Source organism: Aythya ferina (genome assembly GCF_964211825.1).
Source record: "Aythya ferina genome assembly, chromosome: 4".
Taxonomy (NCBI): Eukaryota; Metazoa; Chordata; class Aves; order Anseriformes; family Anatidae; genus Aythya; species Aythya ferina.
Window position 1 is genome coordinate 2,877,371 of NC_140300.1, and position 23,568 is coordinate 2,900,938.

At 48.3% G+C, this 23,568-nt stretch overlaps 1 protein-coding gene across 1 annotated transcript; it reads left to right on the forward strand.

Annotated features, from left to right (window-relative positions):
* Positions 1–206: 206 nt before the first annotated feature.
* On the forward strand, positions 207–9,756 carry LOC311436022 (5-hydroxytryptamine receptor 7-like). Its single transcript, XM_084517718.1, has 3 exons — positions 207–300; positions 1,131–1,684; positions 7,939–9,756. Exons 2-3 carry the CDS (start codon positions 1,179–1,181, stop codon positions 8,708–8,710), a joined length of 1,278 nt encoding a protein of 425 aa, XP_084373844.1. The 5' UTR covers positions 207–300; positions 1,131–1,178; the 3' UTR covers positions 8,711–9,756.
* The last annotated feature ends 13,812 nt before the right edge of the window (positions 9,757–23,568 follow it).

A 23,568-nucleotide genomic window follows, 5' to 3' on the forward strand; every position in this document is an offset into this window, starting at 1 on the left:
CTCCTCGCCGCAGGATCGCATCCAGGGGCAGCTGCCCAAATCCCAGCCCTGCGCTCCGGGTCCCCAGGCTCCTGTGGGGTGCAAGGACCCGGCTTTTGCTCTCACCCCCAAACCTCTCTGTGATCCTTGCTGTCCCCCTGGGGCTCGGGCAGAGCCTGGAGCATCGGGGTCCCTGCCTGGGAGGGGCGGTGGGAGGGACCGGGGAGGGAAGGAGGATGCTCCGGGGGTGGCTCTTCGCTTTTTCGCCTGCCCGGAGCTCGCAGGGGCTCGCTTGGAGGATGTCTCACCCCCTCGGCACAGGTAACGGGACCCCCATCGCCCCGGGAGGGGAGAATGGGAAGGGCAGGAGGGGGCTGCGATGTGATTTAGGTTTATTTAAGCCCAATTCGAGGGGAAAAAAGGGGCTCTGAAGCAGCGAGATGCGGGTTGTGCGGGATGCTCGGAGCCCTGCACCGGGCGAGCCCTACACCAAAGTTTCCCCACCGATGGCTGGGAAATACCCACAGGGGTGAGGACTGGGGTGGGAGAGTGGCTGTGCTCGTGGGGGCTCCCGTGTGCTTGGGGGGGATGCCCAGGGCTCCGGGAAACCCTGACCTGCATGGTACCCAGGGCAGTGATGCTACCCGTGTGTACGGCATGGTGCGCTACCCTGACACCCCAGTGCACGGGTTTGTGGTTGTGGGGCTAAAATTTGTGTGCTGACACCCTCAAGAGCTGTGTGGGCAAGGGTTTTTGCAGCCCTGGCTGCGTTGTCACCCCCTCTCCTGTGCTCACACGGGGGGGAACGTGGCTGGAGGTGCAGGGCGTCTGCACGGATTTACGCCTTGAGCAGCATCACGGCTCGGCAGCAAGGAAAGACAGGCAATGACAATTATCCGCTGGGGTCTGTCCTGCTGGAAAATCAGGCAATTAAGCAGCCATTGCAGATGGAGCGGGCAGCCTGTGCTGCTTGAAAAGTGGGGGACGAGCTCTCCCCGAGCAGCCTCCCGCAAAACCGCGCGCCTTCGCGCAGATTTGGGAAGCCGCAGCTCTGGGGGAAAAGAGAGAGGGCTGGGGAAAGGAGGAAGGAGGTGGGGGGATTTTATTTTCGTAGCCCGTTTGCGATAAAATGTTCTGGTTTGTCGCTGGAGGTGTCACTGCTGGGAGGAAGCCGCTGCCCGCCGCGGGGAGCTCGGAGCATGCTGCTGAGGGCTGGCCCCAGGAGGTTTCTGGAGCAGCACCTTCTCTTCGTGGGGAACGCAGAGCAGCAGCACCCGGCTCGGAAAGCTCTCCCGAATCCCTTCATGCCTGAGGAACCCTCCTCAGCCGAGCCAGAGCTGCCCTCCTCCAACCTCACCAACGCCACGGACTGCGGCGAGGAGATCCTGCTCTATGGGGACACCGAGAAGATCGTCATCGGAGCCGTGCTCTCCATCATCATCCTCACCACCATCGCGGGCAACGGGCTGGTCATCATCTCCGTCTGCATTGTCAAGAAGCTCCGGCAGCCCTCCAACTACCTGGTGGTGTCCCTGGCGGCCGCCGACCTGTCGGTGGCCTTCGCTGTCATGCCTTTCGTGACCATCACCGACCTGCTGGGGGGAGAGTGGCTCTTCGGGAAGGTGTTCTGCAACGTCTTCATCGCCATGGACGTGATGTGCTGCACCGCCTCCATCATGACCTTGTGCATCATCAGCGTGGACAGGTAAGGGGGGAGGCGGATGCCATACAGGCTTTAATATTTGGTCGGGGGCCACCAGGATTTTGTTCGTCTTGGGTTGGTGCTGCTGCGTGTGTTTTCTGGGTGTGGGAGGTGGGTGAGGGCTTTCTGTACGGATTCGGGGCCCTTTGGAGGGGCCGAGCTTAAGGTGCTTTCTTGGGTAACTTCTCTAAGTCCTTGCTTAGTCCTCCCCCTCTGTGCGGCTGCTTCGTGTTTGTCCCTGGCTGGTGGAACAGAGCCTAGAGGAGAGACTTTGCCCATCCACAGCTCGGTTGAAGGAGGCTGGCCCATAAAAGCATTCAACAATTTTTTTAAAAAGTGCATGCACTGTGAAAATCCAGGGATGGAGCATCAGGAGCCCAGTCCTGTGGGATGCTCTGCTGCTCCCTGGCCTCGTGCCTTGGCCAAGGGTGCCAGCAGCTCCCCCAGCCCACCCCAAATCCAGAACCCCCTGATACCCCAAATCCAGAACCCCCTGGTGTAGCCCAATGAGTGCATTTGTGGGGTGTCGTTGGCTTCAGCTCCCACACCTGGAGTGGAGAGGGAAAGGCCGAGCCCGCCTGGCAAACTGGCGAGACTTGGGCAAGCCAGCACCCCCGTGGGGCTAATTATAGCAGCTGCGTCATTAGGGACATTGTGCTGACGAGCTGGTGGGACGGATCCAGATCTGACGCGCTCGCTGGCTTTTTTTTGGGGGGTTGGTTTGGTTTGTGCTGGCACCATGAGCCGGGCTGGTTGGTGATAACAGCTCGGGGAGGGATGGAGCCTGCGTGCCTCCAGCCGTGAGCTGGTGTTTGTGGCCACCTGTGCCCGTGTCCTGGCCACGGTGGCCGTGCCACCACCCTGGTAGCTCGCCATCCCAGTGTGGCACTGGCTGACAAAGCAGAAAGGCCAGGGAAAACCCGGCTGCTGCAGCAGCGAGCAGCATCTCACGCTCCCAAGCCCTCTCCTCTGCTCCCACAGCAGGTTTGCTGAGCAAAATCCCCGACTGACCACACAGAGAGGTCCTGCTCTGCTGCTGGACCTGCCGTGGTAACATAAACAGCCTGTTCCTAAAAAGCTGGTGTAGCCAGGAGAAAAGTCTGCCTTGGTGAGAGGGAAGAGAGCAAATGCAGCAGTGGGATACATGAACGTCTCCTCTGGATGAGTGAGGAGCAAAGCAGCAGCTACGTATGAATCAGATTGGCTTTGCTTTCCAAATTTTCCTTTTTCCAAATTTTCCTTTCCTTTCCTTTCCTTTCCTTTCCTTTCCTTTCCTTTCCTTTCCTTTCCTTTCCTTTCCTTTCCTTTCCTTTCCTTTCCTTTCCTTTCCTTTCCTTTCCTTTCCTTTCCTTTCCTTTCCTTTCCTTTCCTTTCCTTTCCTTTCCTTTCCTTTCCTTTCCTTTCCTTTCCCCATCCCTCCTTCAGAGACCCCCATCCCAAACACACCACCCAGGACAGACCCTTTAGGACAACCATTACAACCCATCCCTGCAGCCCGCGGCACGGCCTCCTTCCACCGGGAAATGACGGAGGTGCTTGTGGGCACCCAACTTTTTGGGGCCTCACCCCTGCCCAGCACACCCAGACAAGCTTCGGGGGGCTTTGAGGAGTCCCAGAGCAGGGCAGCATCCCAAAAATGCTGCCAGCACCCTGCACCCATCTCGCACTGAGCCCTGCTGCAGCATCTCTGGTGCTGGCCGTGCAAGCCCTGCTGTCCTTTTTGGGTGCCAGTGAGGAAAAGGGAGCTTCAGTGAAGGAACCAGCAAGGGTTTTGGTGCCTTTAGACAAATCTTGATCCTTCTGTGCTGCAGACCTCATCAGGGTGATGGAGGAAGGAGCTGGGAGGGCAGGAGGCTGCTGCAGAGCCTGGCTTTCCTGGCACGGGCTCGCTCCTTGTGTGCATCCATGCAGGGACCGTGCCGTGTCGGGAGGCATTTGCTCCCAGACCTTCATCCCCCTGCCAAAAATGTTGAAGTTGAGCAGTGTGAGAGGAATTTTCAGAGATGCTTTTTGAGCTGGGGACAAGAGAAAAAGAGTAAAAGGCTGTGATTTCAGCCGAGGGAGGGCCAGCGGGGCAGCGGCACGGGGTGGATGTCCCCATGGCTCTGCCCACCTCAGGCTTGGATGGCTGGATGGGCTCAGTCCGTTCCATGCTCGAAGAGGGAAGGGGAATATTTGGGATGTCCTCTGATGCCCTTGAGGAGGAGCAGGTGGCCGGGGCACCATCCCACTGCTTTCTGCCCCAAGGATTCCCCAGGAACAAGCTGCGGGCTGCAGGGATTGCCCTGAGCACCCCCAAAATACTCTTTGCTTCTCCTGGCCTTGGGATGGGCAGGATCTGGGGCTTATCCCAGAAGCAGACATTTCAGCTTCTGTGCTGATGCAAAGCAGAGCTAAAACAAAAGGGTTGCAGAGCTCGCACAGAACCTCCAACACTTGCTCCAAAAGAGATGAAATGGCTGTTCAGCGGGGGGCTTACTGAAATTTCCACCAGTTCCCAATTTCTCCCGCCCTGCAAGAAAGAAGAGGGACAGCACCGGTACTTCCTTCCCTCGGCTTATCCTGGGATGCACAGAATCATCGAGTCACAGATGGTTTGGGTTGGAAGGGACCTTCAAGATCATTTAATGACCTTAAAGATCGTCTAATAGCATCAATGCTTCCTCTGGCCCTGTCCTGATGGCGATGTGGTCCGCGCCATCAGGCAGCTGCCTGCTCCTGCCAGAGAGGAGGTCATAAATTTTATCGATGGCCGAAGTGTCCTCACACTTTGGTTAGCTCAGGTATAAAAGATGCTCGGTTTGCCCAAGATGACAGGCGCTATTAAAACGTGGGCTGCTACTATTGATTATTAATGCAGAGCACTTTCTAAAAGCCTCTTGATTGAAGCTGGTAGAGCGAGTCTTGTCTGAAGGGGAGTTTGATTGATTTTCTTTTAAATCAGAAAAAAAAAAATAAAAATGCTGGAAACGTCCATCTTTCTCTTACATTTTTCTTATATAAAAGCCTGCCAAAGTTATAGATTCTTTATTGCCAAAAAAAAAAAAAAAAAAAAAGGAAAAATGAAACCAAAAAAAAACGTTCGGATGTTCAGCTTTTGATGAAACTCTGTAAAAACGCCAAGCCACTGATAAAAGAAGCCCCTCAGAGTGTTTAAAATTTTCTTGGTGGAGGAAAAAGTCTCTGTCCATTTCCCAGGCAGAGACTGGAGCTCTCCCTTCACCCTGGTGAGTGTTTCCTACCCAAAATCAGACAGCAGGCTCCAAACTGATGTTGTCCTCAGTAGAAGGGATGCCTCCTGAAAGAGTCAGGGTTAAAAAAAAAAAAAACATGCACTTTTCTGGTTTGCCTCTCCTGTGTCCTTCATCTGAGTGTGTCCCAGGCCAGGTGGGTCCCTGTGCTGCATCTCCAGCCTGCTGAGAAGCTCCCGTGGGTGCTCCCACCATCCTTGGCCTTGGGCATGGGCACTTGGCCCCCATCTGCCCACCATCCTCCACCTGGAGGTCCCTTCTCCTTCAGCAGGATGAAGCCTGGAAGCAGATATGGAGCTTAAACTTGGCCAAAAAATGGCAAAATGGGGTGCAGGAAACCTCAGCTCTGGGTTCATTTAGGCTCAGCTGACCTGCATGGGTACGGGTTGGTCCTCTCCCAGCATCTTGGAGAGGTTTTGCTTCCCTTTGTTGTTTAATCCCTGGTGTAAGGATTCAGTGGTTGCTGTTCAGCTTGGAATAAATGTCCTGAATTGGCTGGTCCAGGGGGCTGGGGCAAGGCTAGGGCTGCACCAGTGAAGCAGGGATGTGAAACATCCCCTTTTTGTTGTTTTATTTTTGGTGGAACGGCAAAAAAGTGGTCAGCATCAACTCAGTGTGGCACGGTCCCACAAAGTCACACAAATTACCAGCAAATCGCTGTTCCAGGAACTGGCTTTTGTTACCTGATTACTGCTAAACCTGATTAACAGCAACGCACACACACAAATGAATCAGAGCGAGGGAATTCGATTTGCATCCCAGTGCCTGCCTGTGCAAGCGCACCTCCTGTGGATGCTGGTCTCTCATCACAACCATAGGCAGAGACCCCAAAACGGCCCCGTGTCCTCCAGCAGTGGTGGCACAGGGCACACACAGATGAATTGTGTCAGCTTGTCCTGCCTTTTAAATCTCATCACTGTGCATTTTGCTGGGCTTGCTTGTAAATTCCTTGAAGTTTCAGCAAATCCCGGGTGGATCGGCTTCTAAAGAAACCTCGGTGATGGCATAACGAAGGGCATCACACGGTGCAGCAGGTATTAGCGTGCAAAGTTCTTGGCCTGGATCTGTGATTTTTGGGAGCTGAATTTGGAGATGCATCAGTAGGGCATGGTTCTCTCCCAGCTCAAAGGGCACCGAGCCTGCAGCAGGAGGGATTTGGGGCAGCATCTCTCCACCCCAATGCTTCAGCCCCATTCTCAATGAGCTCAGACCAGGCAGGAAGGAGGAGGTGGTATTTTTTGGAAGTACAGCATTAAAACCATCCCCATTGCCCATCTCCATCCCACCAGGTCTCATCCTTCCCAATGCAGACAGGTTTTCCATAGGGTTATGGGGTTAAAAGCATTTTCTTGAGAGGCTGCATTGCCTTCAAACCCCCAACATCATCCTGCAGCCTGTGCCACCTCTGGGTGTTCAAACAACATCAGGGGGTGTGTAGAGTTGTGCTTGGCTTGTATTTTTTGTTTGTTTTGTGACTTAGACCAGCTGAAGAAAATACAGACAAAAATAGAAAAAGAATAATTCTTCGAATGAAGTAAAATTCATTTTATTTGGGATTCAGGTGAGAATAGTTTGGGCTTTGAATTTATTTGGCACTGGGGAGGGAACAGAGACTTGGATTTTTTTGTTATTATTTCTTTTTCCACTCCTGGGGGAGGATTTGGAGAAGGGAAAAAAATAAGGGAAGAAAAATCTACTAACACCTACAATGAGATGGTTTGAGTGTTGGGAAAAAAAAAAAAAAAATAATGATACATCAGGGGTACAATTCTCTGCAGAAATTTTCCTTTTGGCAGAAAAGTCCATTCTTCCCCAGAAATGCGTTTAGCAAAATACTGTCCATACAGCTGCTGTTCTCACTTCCCCTCCGGCCTGACCCAGTTTATCCCAGGCAATTAAGAGGTGACTTGATCCTGCCTAAAAGTGCCTACAAATTCCTGACAGCGGCCAGGGTTTGAGGCAAAGAGGCTGTAACCCAAAACCACGCAACAGCTGGAGGGTTTTGCTGCACTCGTTGAGATGGAATAGGAGGTTTTCCAGTGGGAGCACGGGCTGGCAGTGGCCAAATCCCTGCTGATTTATTAGTGTACAACTGCAACTTATCAACTAACAGCTGACACGATGTCTAAGTCATACAAATCCTCCCAAGCCTGGGGATGTTTCAAAATCACGTGCTGTAGTCTAACCAGGAGCTGATGGTTGATGTTGTCTCCACCCCCTTTCAATCAGACTAACAAGATTAATAACTCCGGGTGTCAAAATTTATGAATCCAGGGGTCACCATGTACTTTTGGCATCTCCCACTGGGACCCCCATCCATTTTACTCCCCAGGGACACCACCTCTTCAGGAGCAATCAGCCATCCGTGGGAACAGCCTGCTTCAGACGTTTGCAAGAGGCTCTTGATCCGATCTTAGTTTCCAAAGATCTTTTCCAGCAGATGTTGCGGGAACATTTGGGTTTGCCCTAATATTGCAGGCTGGATGGAGAGAGGGATGATGTGCTGTACTGACTGTGGTGTGCAAGCATTAGGCTGCAGATCACCCACCTCCTCCCTGGGGGTTTCCCTGGGTGGGCAATAGGTTGGAGTGAGCTAAGTGCCATCACTGGAATTTGTTGTGAGTTCTCTGTATAAAATAGTTCTGGTAGAAAATGAACCATTTCTTAAGATTTTTTAATCCCAAGGAAGCCCAGACTGATCTCAGCAATTCAATGGCATCTTGTGTCATGAATTAGGTGGCTGCAAGGAGAAAAAAGGAGAAAAAATGAAATGGGATTTTAGGTTAGAGAGCTGGAGGGTGTGAAGTTGGGGAATTCACTTCTTGTGAATTTTATTTGGGGAATTCTCTTCTTATTCCCTCTCCAGGCTGAAATTCTCCTGTGATGGAGTAGGGAAAGCTGATGAGGAATGAAAATCTCCCAGTGCTAACCAAGTGCGATCATGTCTTGCAACCCTCCTAAGCTCTGCAACTCTTCTCCTAAGCTTTGCCACTCTTCTTTTCACAGGTATCTGGGGATCACCCGGCCGCTGACGTACCCCGTGAGACAAAATGGGAAGCTGATGGCCAAGATGGTCTTCATCGTTTGGCTCCTGTCCGCCTCCATCACCCTTCCTCCTCTCTTCGGCTGGGCCAAGAACGTCACGGTGGAGAGGGTCTGCCTCATCAGCCAGGACTTCGGGTACACGGTCTACTCCACGGGGGTTGCCTTCTACATCCCCATGGCCGTCATGCTCGTCATGTACAGCCGGATCTACAAGGCCGCCAAAGTGAGCGCCGAGAAGCACCGCTTCATGAATTTCCCCAAGCACTACGAAGAGGAGGGCGTCTACTGCCTGGAGGCCTCCAGCCGGGGCCACCACAGCTCCAAGCGCACCAAGGCGGTGGAGGAATGTGCCACCCTCTCCAAACTGCTGCGGCAAGACCGAAAGAACATTTCCATCTTCAAACGGGAGCAGAAAGCAGCCAGGACCCTCGGGATCATCGTTGGGGCCTTCACGTTTTGCTGGCTCCCGTTCTTCCTGATGTCGACGGCTCGGCCTTTTATCTGCGGCATCCACTGCAGCTGCATGCCGCTGCGGCTGGAGAGGACTCTGCTCTGGCTGGGGTACACCAACTCCCTCATCAACCCCTTGATTTATGCTTTCTTTAACCGAGACTTGAGGACTACTTTCTGGAACCTCCTGAGGTGTAGGTACAGGAACATCAACAGGAGACTCTCCGCCGCCAGCATGCACGAGGCCCTGAAAGCCACAGAGAGGCACGAATGCATCCTGTAGAGCCGTGTCCTCTAGCTCAGTGCCTGACCGATGAACTCCTGCCCCTCCATTTCAGGTTCCTTGCTTCTCCTGCCCCTCAGGGCTGGAAGAAACCACGCGTGCCGTTGCCCCCTGTCAGATGTCATTGCTGAGAGCAGCCCCCTTCCCTCACCCCAGGAGGAGATGCTGCTCTCCTTGCCCTGAGGGGGAACGAGCGGGCACCCTTCCCTTCTCACCATGCCCCAGGTGGGAGCTGAGACCGGGGGGGATCCATGGTCTACCACCAACTGTGGGCAAGTCTCACCACCTCTCTGTGCCTCGGTTTTCCCATCTGTTAAAAAAAAAAATATATATATATATATATAAAAAAAAAAAAAAAAAAAAGGAAAAGCAACTCCTCCCCCGACCAACCAAAACAAACAAAACAACAACAAAAAAAAAACACTTGATAAGACTATGGCTCTCCACCTTCGAAAAGGGCTCTAAGGTCGGTGGAGAGTACAGGATGTACTCTGTAAAGATGATGCTGGCCGCAGTTCCCTTATCAGATACAACAGCAGCTGCAGGCTCCATCGTAGATCCAGGCACTCGTGACATCCCAGCTTCTAGGACCTCTTCCCACCGATGTGATTGCATTCTACACACTGAGCTCGTGTCCAGGTTTGCACGTCAGAGCCGTAATACCAATGACCCTCCTTCCCCTCACACTGTAGCACTGCAGCACGTGAAAGAGGCACGCTCGTGGGATGCAGCACGACTGAACACCAAGTTCCCTCTGTGGTTGGATAGGACAGTCGGATGGCATCCTCATCAGGGAGATGGCCAGTGAGCAAAGGATGGATGTGTTCACTGGGGTGTACTCTAATTCATTCTCAGACAAGTGATGTGTGTTCATAATTTGTGGCTAATTGACTCTATAAAAGCACGCTTTGGTTGACAACAGAAAAAAAGTATATAATTTCTCTGACAGCTTTACAGTGCTTCAGTATGATGTCCAGCAAGCTTGAAAAAATACACTAAAAGTGATGTATCTTTTTTTTTTAAAAAAAATACAGACTGGTTTCTTTTTTTCTGTGTATTTTCTTTGGGCATTTGGGTTTATGTTCATGTGATGATAGGGCTTGTCTTCCTGCAGCCCCCTTTGCTTTGGACCTTGTTTTTCTTCAACAGGGTGTCCAGTTTAAACTGGAGATTCACAGCAAGTTTCCAAATGAGCAGGACAACTGGCTCAAGCCCACTGGGAGTGTCCCAAGGGGCCAAGAGGTTGGGAACAGCAAGGTGTCCAGTTGTTCTGCTTCACATTCAGAGCCTAGCCCCTTCTGCTCAAGGGCTGCTGTGCAACTCCACAGTCCCATAGTCGTGTCCAGAACCAGCACAAAACCCAACCTCACTGAACTGCCTAGTTATATGCCAGTATTTAGGATGTGTCCTGCAACGTTCTGCCTAGGAGGGATGTCATTGCCCAGGAAAACCTGGGTGGTGTCCCTGTGATGTCCTGTGGCCTTACAACCTGCAAACCAGAGATTCCAGGGACACAACAAGGCAGGACAAGGTGTGAGCACACCCTCACCGTCTTTCTTCATCTGTGGCCCTACATGAGTGTGTGCTAAACCTCTTTCCCATGTCAGTGCCTGGTCACCCTGGTGTATTTTGCTACTCATCACCCTTCCCTAGCTTGGTTGGAATTTCTCCTGATGCTTCTGCTTCCAGGTCCCTACAATAGGTTCCCCCCCCCCGCCATACCACATCTCTAGGGCATACTTTGCCCATATCAGGACCATTTATCAAAAACAAACCTTCTCCTTCCAGAAAACACCATAGGCCAGCATTAGCTCTATCACAATATTTTAACAGCAGCTGGTCGCTGGATCTGACCAGCCATAGGGACATGAATTTGCTTCAGGGTCTGGTTTCCTCCCTGGGCTCCACACCTCCTTCCCTGCCATGGAGCTAGCAGTGCCCTTTTGACTGCGCTGCCTGGATTAAAACTAACCAGCTGCTAATTCAGAAGGTCTCATCTGGATGTGAAGGTCCCAAGGCAGCCCACTTCACATTCAGCACATAGCAAGAGTCTGGTTGTTCTGCTGTCGTGTATATATACATATGCATAAGGTCATAGTGACATGGTTTTACTCATTTTCCGCATTATGGGTTCTTAAACTGCCTTCAAAATTCATAATCTTATTTAATTCCACTGAACATCCTTGTTCTGGTGGCATGTCTAGCGCTGCTTAAAAATAGACTGTAGGAGAGCCTTGAAAAAGTGTTTGGTTCTTTTAAATGAAGTCATATGGATAGTGGAGGTTTTTTGTTTGATGGTTCTTCTGGAGGAAAAAGAGGAGAGGAAAGAATATGATTCTGGATGGTCCAAAGCAAAACTTCCTGTAAGTTAGGGATCAAGAAAAATGGTTTGTTTATCTTAAAAATCAACACTTACCCTGGAATTGAATGTTTTATTTTGGTCTACGGTTATCTGTCTGATATTATTATTATTATTATTACTATTATTATTTCATTTTTAGCTATAGTTCCACTTGAAAGAATATCTTTGTTCCCAGAAACTATTCAAAAAGCTTACATCCAAAACCATTTAAATGTGACAGGATAGATTTATTGAAACAAAACATTTTGCGCAAAAAAAAATAATGAGGTGGCTTGCATGATCTTTCCAGCAGTTACTGTCCCAAGCTATATTGATCTCAGCTTAAACTCTTGCCTTTTAACTCTCCAAGATGAGATTGTGCTCAGATTAAACAAAATAGCATGCATCCAAAGACAGCAAGGCCTTTTCCGTGCACGAGTGAGCACCATTTAGTTAAGCCAGTCAAGATCCTTGTAGATGCGCTGCTAAATCATGCTGAAAATACTCCGTGTTTTGTTGTGTATTATTTTAATCAGACAGGAATCAATGCATTTAGCATCTGTAAAAAAAAAATGCTTACAAAAAAAAAAAAAAATCAGAGCCACTTTGAAACCAATGTAAGTGTGCTTGCAAGTGTCCAACCAAACTGTGTAAAATTTAAGAGGCAAAAATCAAAGTTCTTTGAGAAAAGTATCAATTTAGGAGGACAAAAGAAACTTTCACAGGCAATGAGAGATTCCCAGCAGACTAGTAGCAATGCAGTCAGAAAGAATGAGGAGCCTCGGGCAGAGAAAATTGGAGTAATTCAGGCATAAAACGAGTAGGTCTCAAGTCAGCTCTTTATTCCACTCTGCATGCAGAGGAAATATGTACAGAAACACATGCAAAAGTGATCTGGGGAGCAAAGACAATTCTGACAAACCCCTACGGCTGCCCCAGCTGGGGTTCAGAAAATTTTGATAACAACATTGAGCACAGGCAGGGGAGATCAGCTCGAGATGTAACGACAAGCCCGAGGCAGTGAAAGCCTGCATGTCTTTGCCCAAAGAGCACCAGACCCTCTGAAACCAGCACTTTTGTGAATGGGTTTGACCAAGAAACACATGCTGGAGATCCATGAGGACAGCTTGGCAAAATCCCCGTGGTTATCACCTCTGTTTGAGTCCTGCCGCCTCTACCATCTCCTGATGGTAACACAGTATTAGGAGAGCTGCTCCATGTCAGGCTGGAGCTAATCTACCCCTGGACTCCCCCTCGAGCAGTGGTGGATGCTTACAGAGAGAGACTGAAGCCCAGAAAACATGTTGTGATACCTCCAGTGCATCCTCCTCTGCCCCAGCAATCAAAGGTTCAGCAACTTCCTGAGCCAGAAACACTCTCGTTTAATAACCTCCCATGGATGCTTCTCTTCTAACCTGTTTACGTTTTTCCTCCTCTGACATCCTGAGACAATGAGTTCCACAATCTAATTATTTTTTTCAGGTGAAGAACTATCTCCTTTCCCTCGTTTGGAACCTGCTGTCTGCTGAGCTCATTAGGCTGGCTAACCTTTGCATTAGGAAGGAGAATGAGTGATCATCCCTATCCACCCTCCCCGGGCCAGTTATGGATTGTAGACCTCTGCCTTATTCCTTCCCCAGCAGCTGGGGTTCCCGGTTGTCGTTGTGCCCACAGGAGAGGGAGAGGACACCCCACCTCTCCCATGGGATGCACAGTGCAAAGGTAGGGCCAGGACCACTACCTGGGAGATGCTACACACCATAAATGTGCTACAAAAGCCCCCATCTCCTTCTGTTTTCAGCTTTTTTTGCTCCTGAACAAAAATTAAGATTTATTGTGAAGTCCTCCCAGACCTGCCGGAGCTGCTTCTCACCCCAAGTTGATCAGGGACTGAAGGCTAAGTTTTTTGAATGGCTTTGGATCAGATCAAAGCACATAAATCCCCCAGGTACGGGGACTATCAGGGTTTCTGTGTCTCTCTCAGACGCCTTTCAGCTTTGAAAAGTGGGGCTGTGCAGCAGTCCCGTGTGTCTGTGGGTTAGCATAAGGAATGGCTGCAGTGGGGGGAAATAAAAAACGTAGCCAGGAGCACTTCTCCAGCAGGTAACATAAGGGGAAGGCTGGGGAAGAACACTGAAAAGAGGTGAGTGTGGATCACACGCCCTCCCACTCTCCACTACTGTCAAAGCATCCGTCTATTTTAGTCCAGAAAATTTCCTGCTTCGGCATGGTTTCTGGGCAAGCTTCCCTGTAACCACCAAGGCCTCTTTTTTCCGAAGATATATTTTTCCAAATATATATTGATATATAAAGATATATAAAGAGGCGTTTGCCTCTGGACTAGGAGAATCCCATGTCGCAGCCCAGGCTGGGGCACCCAGCAGCTCAGGGCATGGCTGAGCCTGGCCAGGAGGTGAAGGGGAGCACAGATTGTGGCCAGCCACTGCCTTCAGTGGGATTAGAGAGAAGATGTGGGGAATGTCCTTCTTCTGAGGCATTCAAGCCTCAGCTGGACCAGGTCTTGAGCAGCCTGATCTACCTTTGAAGCTCTCTGTCCTTTGAGCAGCTCGTGGGACCAGCCATACCAAGCTTTCCCTTCCAACCTAGTGATTCTACGAATTGGATGATTTGTCTAGTCTCCCACTCAAGCTCGTGTAAATATTTAGCATCACATTCTTTGTCAAGACATTCTACAGATCTCCTACCTGTCATGTGCAACAGCTCTTTCTGATCTGAATGTCATATTCAAGTTGCAGGTCCAACATAACCATCAGCTATGTGACACTTTTCACTCGTCTTCTTACATAAGAAATGGTTTTCTTTTTATTTGTTTGCCATTTTTATCTGCAAACATTTCATGTTCAGCACACAAGACCTTCAGTTGCCTGTCTCTGTTCCTTTTCTCCATCTTGTGCATTATTCTGAGATAGAGCTTAAGCAAAACCCCAGGCAACGGGTGGCTATTTCCAGCCCCACACCACCCTGGCACGCAGCAAAGGAAACAGACTGCATTATGTGGCCTTTTTTTATTTTATTTTTCAATTGACCACAAGATGTTTCACACAGAACATACAATCTTGAAAGAAATCAAGAATGACGAGCAGATTGAAAGATGATGTTCTGGGAGGAGCAGAATATACCTTGAAACAGACCTTAGATCTTTTTGGTAGCATCACTGCTTCTCCCTGGGTGAACCTTGGGCTTGGCCCCTTGGTCACCCAGCTGGGCAGCTGTTTGCACCATAGGAAAACTCTTGTTTGGGTTGTTTCCGTGTGTTTCCTATCTGAGATATCTGCTTCTCCTTGTCAAGAGCATCACAGCTCTCCTAAAAGGGGGAAAAGGCTGCATCTCCTGTGGAAATGTGGCCCAGGGAAGGTGCAGCATGGCGTGGTATCCCAATCCAGGTGGCTTTCCCTGCATGCCGAACTAGAAAAAGGTCTGACATCCAACCTGAAGGAGGACAATGCTCATAAACTGGTCAGGCTCCATGTCCTTTGACTGCTGGAGATCAAGAAGCATTTGGATAATGCTCTCAGACACATGGTCTGTTTTTTGGGTTGTTCTGTGCGGAGCCAGGCGTTGGACTCCTGCTGTGGGTCCCTTCCAGCTGGGGTTACCCTATGATTCTGTACTCATGCCATTACACCTAGCTCAGCCCCAGGGATTTATGTGCTAACTCTGCCATGTCTCCCCCACCAAATCCATGAGTTTAAGCCCTGAACCTGCCCCCCTCCAAGGCGGCCACATCCCAGCTATTTCAGAAACACCCCGGCTCAGATGCGGGCAGCCTGCATGCGCTGTTCGTTTCCCTGCTCCCGCTGCCAAGCACACGGACCTTGGACAGCAGCAGGACTCGTCTGCTGCTGCACCACTTGCCAAAGAGTTGCTCTAGCAGTGGAAAAAAAGCCTTTACAGGCTGCAGTGTGTGTGTGTGATGTGTGTGTGTCGTGTTGGTAGCTAGCTGGAAACTTGCAATGCTCCAGCCCATGCAAAAGACAAGGAAAATTAACTCTTTCTAGGCGATAAGAAAGGCTGCCTAAAAACTGCATTATTATCCACTTCTGCAGCCTCTCGGCAATTTCTAGCTTCATATCTCTGAACCTTTGAACAGTCAATGGTCTGTTAACACAGCAATTAGGAGAAGAGGGAGGAAGAGAGTGGCCAAGAGCCAGACGCTTGGTGACATTACGTGACAACACGGCCATGTGCTTGTGAATGATTAGCGCAGCTCGCAGGGACTCTGCTCTAAGCTTGTGATTTTTCTATTTGAATGCAGACAATCTGAATGCCAAATGGACATTTTTAGATTCTGAAATGCCTCGGCCATTTGACTCACAGACCAAAGCTTTGGGCAGCAGTTTGCGTCATGTGCCTGCTACGAACCGACCCAGATGAACTGCAGCCACGTGCCTAGTAGATGCTCTCCTGAAATGAGAAGCAAAAAAAGGTTCTGGGCATGGTCCTGCAATGCCTTAGCAAACCCCACAGGTGTGGGTTACCTGTGGTTTCCACCAGTCTTTAACTTCATATTGCCATGTTCCTTCCCTTTCATCTCATGACTGAGTGCAAATCTCCAGGCTGAGGAGTTTGATAACTCTCAGGTGTGATTGGATGGGACATTTACCTCTTAATTACTTTGGAAAGGATATTCTGGGATTTTTTAAAAGGGCTTTGTATTTTTTTCATCTTTTCTTAAAGGCTGAAGGAGAGACATTCTTCATAACAAGCCACACCCTTTCCAAACACCACATTTCTACAGCATTGTCAGAAAATCTGAGCTACATATGGAAATCGATGCAGTTTAAAGAAAACGGTTCTGGTTGACTATCTAGGTCCTTGGAGGCATTACTCACAGCTTAGTGCTGTCATTTCTCAGGATTCTCTTCTCTGTTATATCTTCAAAAGACATCAGAATGCCAACAGCCTTTAGCAAGAACAAATCCATCATGCAAAGAGGCTGATATGTGTAATGGTTCCTGCAGACACCTTGTCCCTGGGGTGCAATATGAATACCCAGAACCTTGGAGATCCCTGATGGCTCACCCAGCCCTCCTGCCCCACCTGGGCACGGCCTTCATGGACCTGCCAACACAACAATCTGTGGGGAAATAGCTCAAACAGATCAGATGTGGGGCTGTCCCAGCTCTCAGAGCCATAATCTCCTCTGGGTATTGTGGAAGACTGCTGGGAGAAGGGTGAAGAGACCCTCTGAGTCTTCAAGATTGCCAAACTTTGGAAACTCAAACTGTTTGTGCAGGCTGTAGGGTCTGCACAAGAGGAGTATAAATAAATAACTACACCATCTAAATTAAGAGTAATTAGCATGGGGCTCAGGACTGCAAGATCAAACCAGGGGATGAAATTGCCTTCCAAATAGCTGGGCAGCAGATGGTTTCAGGCAATGCCTTTCTCTGTAAGGAGCTACTCATGGCACTTTGGGAGAAAAAAGAGTGTTTCTGGCATAGTCACCAAAGAGGCATCTGTCTCCAGTAGGTACAGACTTCATTGCCCACTACCCATATATGTGCCTTGATGCCAAAATAACAATTCACTTACAAACCCCATTGGGAAGCAGATCTCCGAAAATTTGGCTCACTGATTTTCCTCACTTACTTCTTTATGTTTTTTCCACTAGCAATTAAATGAAAACTGATGAGAAATGTCTAATGATGATGAGTCCTTTGTTAAACAACAGCAACATTAAAAAACATTAAAGAGTGCTGGAAATCAGAAGTTCTCTCTGGGGCACCCCATAAAGTTTTTAAAACTGTCACTGACTACAGCAATAATCAGATTTTAGCACAAAGACCCCTCAAGAATGAATTCAGACTTTTTCTGCCTCACCATTTTATAATGTAAGGTTGTTTTCTAACAGGCAATTGCCTATAATACCTCTTTTAGAAAGAATCTAAAGTTGCATCTGTGATTGGAAAAATGTTAGCAGGAGTAATAGAAACATTACAGAGAAAGCAAAAACGTTGTTGTGAGAAAATGCTGCAAGAACCAAAGATCAGGGAAAGAAAATGACAAAACAAATAGCAATCCAGGATGTGTTGCTTTTGGAAATCAGCATGATGTAGCGCCTTTCCACCTCTGTATTTTTTTGTAGCATGTACATTTTATGAAGCTCACTAATACATTTTTTAGACAAGCTTCAAGGAGAGACATATCATTGAAGATGAACTACAAGTAATACTACTAAGCCCAGAAGAGAAATAAAGCAGTGCAACCATCAAATGTAGAGTAAATCAATACATCAATGCAATCCCATTATTAGGTTTGAATTCTATCACCCAGTCTCCTAAATCACCACACAGAGCTGCAAGAGGAGGCAGGAAAAGGGGTGGAGAGGGGGATCGTGCCTTCCCCTACTCCAGAGAGACTTGGCAGCAAGTGGCCAAAAAGGGTTGAGCTCACACCTAAAGGCTATTAACTCTTGAGCATGGCCACTTCCATACACCAGTTACTACCCAAAACAGTCTGTGCTCCAAAGGATAATTTTGTAAGACAATATTGAGGGCACCTCTAGCCTGGGGAAATGCTCTTCTGGCAATGTCACCACACAAGAATTGGCACACACGTGTTGTCCATCCAAGTAGGTTACTCTCATACCATGACTTGCCCGGACAGCAGCCAAAATTGCTCTTCAACTCACAGCTCCTGTGGCTGAGTCCGCTCCCACATTGCAGAATTTAGGTACTCAGTCCAGGCGATCCAAATGGGCTTTGTTAGCATAGCAGTAATAATTCAGCAGAGTAAAACGGAGCTAAAGGGCATGAGCTGCAGTTCTTTGAAGAGGATGTACTCTTTTTCTTCCTCTGGGTCACGGCACAGCCATCTCTTCCCACAGCCTATTCTCAGGAGAGCATTTTAGGATTTAATCTTTATAGGGGACTGTCGCTAGGCTTAAAAGGCTAGATGTTTCCTTGAATTTCTTTCAGGAAATACTTCAAAAGGATATGAACAAGACTGGCTAGGAAACACGTTTTTTTTACCTTTCACAGGCTGCACCAATGATGGATTCCCAAACCCTTGCAGTGTCAGGACACACAGTTATCTCCACTGGCATCCCTGGTACCCAGAGTCACCAAAACACTTCTCTTCATCTAAGTTTAATTTCAAACTCTCCACAGCCCAGGGAAACGTGGACACCTGTCACTTGCCCATGTTTGAGGTAGCAACACAATGCTCCCATCGCCAGGGAGAAATAAACACTTTTAAGGAACAGATTCTTTTGACTAAATTTAGCTGTCTGCTGCGGATGAGATGAATTTTGTCCTACACTGAGTGTTTGTTTCCAGGTGCTGTAAAAATCTCCCACAGGGACTTGTTCAGAGCAGGTGTCTCTACCGGAGGTATCTGAATTTGAATGGATAAATCCCATCCTGCCTGCATATCTCTCTGCCACAGTTAGTGCTGTAGCTGTGTCTTGGAAAGCTGGGTCAAAACACTTGGCATAAGTGGCTGGTGATGATTCAGAAATCCCACACATCTAGACATCTAGAGTCTGTGTCAGTGATGTCATTAAAATCGGACAGCAAAATGGGTTAGAAATCTTCCAGCTAGTAAATAACACAGAAAAGTATAGAGAAATAACTAAGATGGGTCTTTAACTTAATGGGAAAATTGCAAGTACATCAGTGCTGGCTGGAAACTCTCAGTCAGACCTGGGATGAAGCCAATGCACCAGATTAGTGTCCATCCTGCAACTGCTGGGTGTCCTGTGAGTGCATCTCCACCTAAATGTGAGACTTACGTGGGGGGTCCTGGCCCCGCACAAGGGCTTTCCCCTTCCTTTTTGCCCAGCTCAAGATTTTGGGCTGAAGTGGGCCTTTAGAGCACTCTCGTGGTTTAATTTGAATGTGACTGATGTGCTAATGCTTAGCTGGCCATGTAAATGTACCCAGAGGGGCTGTGGGACGCCAGCCTTCCCTTCAATGATGCATTGACCCAAAAGATGTGGCTGCTGGATTTTTAAATCTCATTGCTTGCAAATTCAGCTTACTCAGCCTTGCTAACCTGACAAATCAAGGTCAGAGCTGGCCCAGGAGGGCCCAACCAGATTCAAACAAGGTCATCCTAAATCGGGGACGAGCCTTACCTTAAGTCAGTGATTAAAAATACACACACACAACATTTTGCATGCCACAAAGAATATAACGCTGTGACGCTTTAAAAATATCACAGCTTTTAGAAAGCTGACAAGACATTATTTGGGATTTAACAAAAAAGTATAAATCTGACTGACAAAATGACACCAGCTGATGGAAAGTCCAATTCTCTCCCCCCACCAATGTCCTATAAAAATAAGTGATAGGAAAAAAAAGAGATGATAGTGACAAGTCTCTCAACTGTCAAACCATCCATCAAAAAATGAAAAACAATGTGGACGTCTTATGCTTAGTACTTTTGTTCTTACTGCCAAAGTGAAGACAGAAATGTTCTAGTTTAGGACCTGGACAATAAATCAAACAGCCAGCCTTGGAAGAAATTGTCTTAGTACAAAAAAAAACCTGTTACCTTGATACCCATGGAGATGAGACCCACTTAAATTTCTCCCAAGTTTTTATTAAGGCTCTCTTTGCACATGTGCTATTTTTTCCTCACAATATCTCACGGCAGGTGGGAACAGGAAAAAAATAGTCTGCAGCCTAGTAATTAAATAGGCTTGTTTTTAATACTGCAAATTACAGCTAGATGCAACTGTCTCAGGTATATATAATGCTCCAATCACTGTCACACCTCGGTACTCTTCCATCTGTAATGTGCTCAGCCTCTCATCCCCCTGCAAGGCTTGAAGTGCTATTAGCTTCATTATGGAGGCAGTGGTGGAGGGCTGGAGGGACCTCCTGGGTCCTCTCAGACACCTTGCTGTATGAACTTTTTCAGGGTTTTATCCAGGCCAATCTGAAGAACCAGATCCCCCAAGCTTTCCCCCAGTGTTTTGCCATTTCAAGAGCTTTTCAGACCCTCAGAGCTGCAATGCCCAAGGTCGCCACTCTCCTTCCCAGCCTTGATGTCTTCACAGCGAGCTCTGGGCAGTTTCCAGTTTGGCAGCAAGACCTTTTTGTGGAATGGCTCTTTGTTTCCAGCGCTTACCTATCACACTCCCTGCTCAGGATATTTATAGAGAGCAATCTTATGATGTCAGCTTTCGCTGTCTGGGTGGGATGAGCCAAGAGCTTTTTGTCTTCTTGTATAATTACAGAATCACGGAGTGGTTTGGGGGGGAAGGGACCTCAGAGCCCCCCCAGCCCCCAGCCCCATCCAGCCTGACCTTGGGCACTGCAGGGCTGGGGCAGCCACAGCTCCCCGGGGCGGCCTGGGCAGGGCCTCACCGCCCTCATAGCAAAGAATTTCTGCCTTATATCTAACCTAAACCCACCCTTTTTTAGTTTAAAACCATTCCCCTTGTCCTATCACTATATGCCCTGACACAGAGTCCCTCCCCAGCTCTACTGCAGCCCCCTTTAGGCCCTGGCAGGCCTCTGGCAGCTCTCCCAAGGGCTTTCTCCTTCCCAGGCCCAACATCCCCAGATCCCTCAGCCTGGCTCCACATAAGAGCTGCTCCAGCTTCTGAGCACCCTCGTGGTCTCCTCTGGACTTGTTCCAACACATCCATGTCCTTCTTGTGCTGGGGGGCCCACAGCTTCGCACAGTGTCCCATGCGAGCAGAGCAGAGGGGGAGAATCACTTCCTTCAACCCCCTCACTACATTTCTTTTGATGTAGCCCAGGGTATGGTTGGTTTTTGGGCTGCAAGTGCACCTTTCCAGCTCACTTCGAGCTTGTCTAAGTCATTAGACTCCCTGAGCTATCAACTTTCCAACTCTAAGCCTATTTTGTCTCCGTTTCATCCACATTGGTGTAAGAACAAGGAATAGAAGATCATATTCAGCACCTGGGCTCACATATATCTCGAGGCAAATTACCCCATGAGACGCTTCTTCTGACCATAAATTTGTTACGTTCAGGCACGTGAGATGGTCCCTGTCATTCACAACACAGCTCGAGCAATGACTCGCTCTCTGTAGCTGTGCTTCACCTAGGGCCAAAAGACGGTCATCATTTGTCAAAAATATGTCATGAATGCAGTCAGCATTCTGGGATTACAGCCCAGAGGGGCTGTAAAAAAGGAAAGAAAATATATATATATCCTTAAGAGCAAATAAACATGTTGCATGAAATGACAGGAAGAATAACCTAATTGCTGAGTTTTAAAAACAAAAGAAGAATCTGTTACTTGCTTAAAAACAAAAGACATCCCACAGATCTGATATTTGCCTGTTTAAGTGTCTCTTTGGTTAGTTTTCTTGCTTGTTTGGCTGTTTGTTTGCTGTGTAGTCCGCTAAAGCTACCCCATCTCCAGCTCAAATTGCATTTGTGTCTCTACATGAGCAAGGCACATGTCACTTGGGAAGAAGCACAGCAGAAATTTTTTAAATAAATAAATAAATAAATCTTTGAACAATAACTGAGGAACTAAACACAACTTCAAGTCAATGTGCTCACTCCGTAGGCCAAAAAAATGTTCCTTTTGGGGGGATTAAAGTCGCTCTCCTAAATGAGGCTGGCTATGATTGACGCTTTAATTGACTGGCACAATTTCATGCCTTAATAACTCTGGGCTCCTCAGTTTAGCCATGAATAAATTTGTTAAGTCCTTGCGTATAAATCCTCTTGCCTGGAAGTTCCTATTCTCCTTTTAAAATGTAAACTTGGATTAAGGAGACTCACTGACATGTCAGGAGCTGGATGCAGTTACCTGCAGCAACCCCAGGCCAACGTGCTCACCAGTTCCCCCAGCTGGGATGTCTCAGGCCCTCAGGTGGAGATGTCCTCGTGCACCTTGGTAGCTCAGCATCACACTGACACCTGGCCAGGAATTAGTGGGATAATCAACTTGTGCAGAGGCTGATGGCTGACAGAAGAGCAGGAAAACATCTCCTTTCCAAGCCGCATTATGTGTGACTTTGTCACATGCCCTCCAGCAAGGATAACTTTTTTTTGGGGTGCCAGAAGGAATCCATTTTAATTTGGCAGGTACAAGGGTTGGTTGTGTGAGACAGCAGGAGCTAGTGGATCCAATGCATCCAGGATACGATTTGCTCATGCTTATAATTTTGCAAAAGCTTGGGTGTGATACCTTTGGGGAGAACTTTGCTCTGACTTCCTTGCTTCTTTCTTGTATCTTTTGGGTAGGTATTAACATTGTGGATCTGATCTCTAGTCACAGGATCCTCCTTCTGTGGGTAAGATGGGCCCACAGTAATGAAGCTGAAATACAGTTCCTGGGCAGACCCTGTGTTTGGGGCTGTATTTTTTTATTTTTTTTTCCCTGTAAAAAAGTCTTCTAATTTAGTAATCACAGCTGGTTCCTGGACCAAGCAATTATTTTCCAGAAATCTCCTCCCCCTCCAGCACCCAAAGTTAGGGATATTTAGTTTCATTTCAGGTTGCAGAGAAAAGAAAGCTGCAGCTGACAATTCAAGCAAGGTTCAGCATTTACTCAAATGCTGTGAACCTGTCAGTCCTGAGAGGTTTTTGGTTTCTTATCCCCACATCACCCCATGCAATGGGATCACTCTGGCATCTGATGAGACGGTGTTGGAATGCTGGTGGCTTAGAAGAGCCCATTTCCTCCAAAACTTTTTGATTAAGCAAGAAACTTTAATTTCCAAGACCTACCTTCCAGATGTCCACTTGACTCCTTTGGGTTGTCCCTTCCCCTCCAGGGAAACACTGCTCAGAAATTGGGATGCCTGCAAATGCCATGAGTTGAACGTGTCCAGAACATGGCAGATGCATCGAAGATGCTCACGGGTACTTACCTGGGGACAGTCCCAACAGGACGACTGACCCAGCTGGACTCCTCGTTGCCCCCAGATGATCTGTAGGAAAGTAGAGGAGGTGACCAGGTGAAATCCATTAATGGGCCAATTCTGCACTGCTGACCTGGGTCTTTGAAGTTCTCCCTGGGAAGAGACAGCCTCACATTCACCCAACAGCCTCGGCATGACCAAAAGCCCTGCCAGACACAAAGCTCCCTGATCAACATGCTTGCCTAATTAGTGGATCTTGGTGGATCACATTTCCTTGCTCCTCTTGGCAGAGCCTTACAACCAAGATCTGGCTGCATTGCTCAGCTCGATGGTGTTGATTTGCTAACATAAAGCTTCAGCAAGCTTTCTCCCCTGTGTGTGTTGGAGCACCAGTGGATGTTGGTAAAACAGATGGTTGGTTCCTGTAAAATAATATACATATATCATGAGTGCTTGCCAATATATATATATATTTTTTTTTTTTTTTCATGTTTTTCAGGACTTTCTTTGTGTTATAGGAATGGGCTCCCTGAGGAAAACTCAAGACCCATTAACTAGCTTAGACTGGGTTCAAGGAAAGTAGCTGTGGTTTTCTCAGGCAGCTCTGCTGTCCATTAAATCACGCCGACAAGAACCAAGACCCCCATCTGTTGGCTATTTGTCTGTCTGGCAGGAATTTGGCCCTGCAGTGATGTA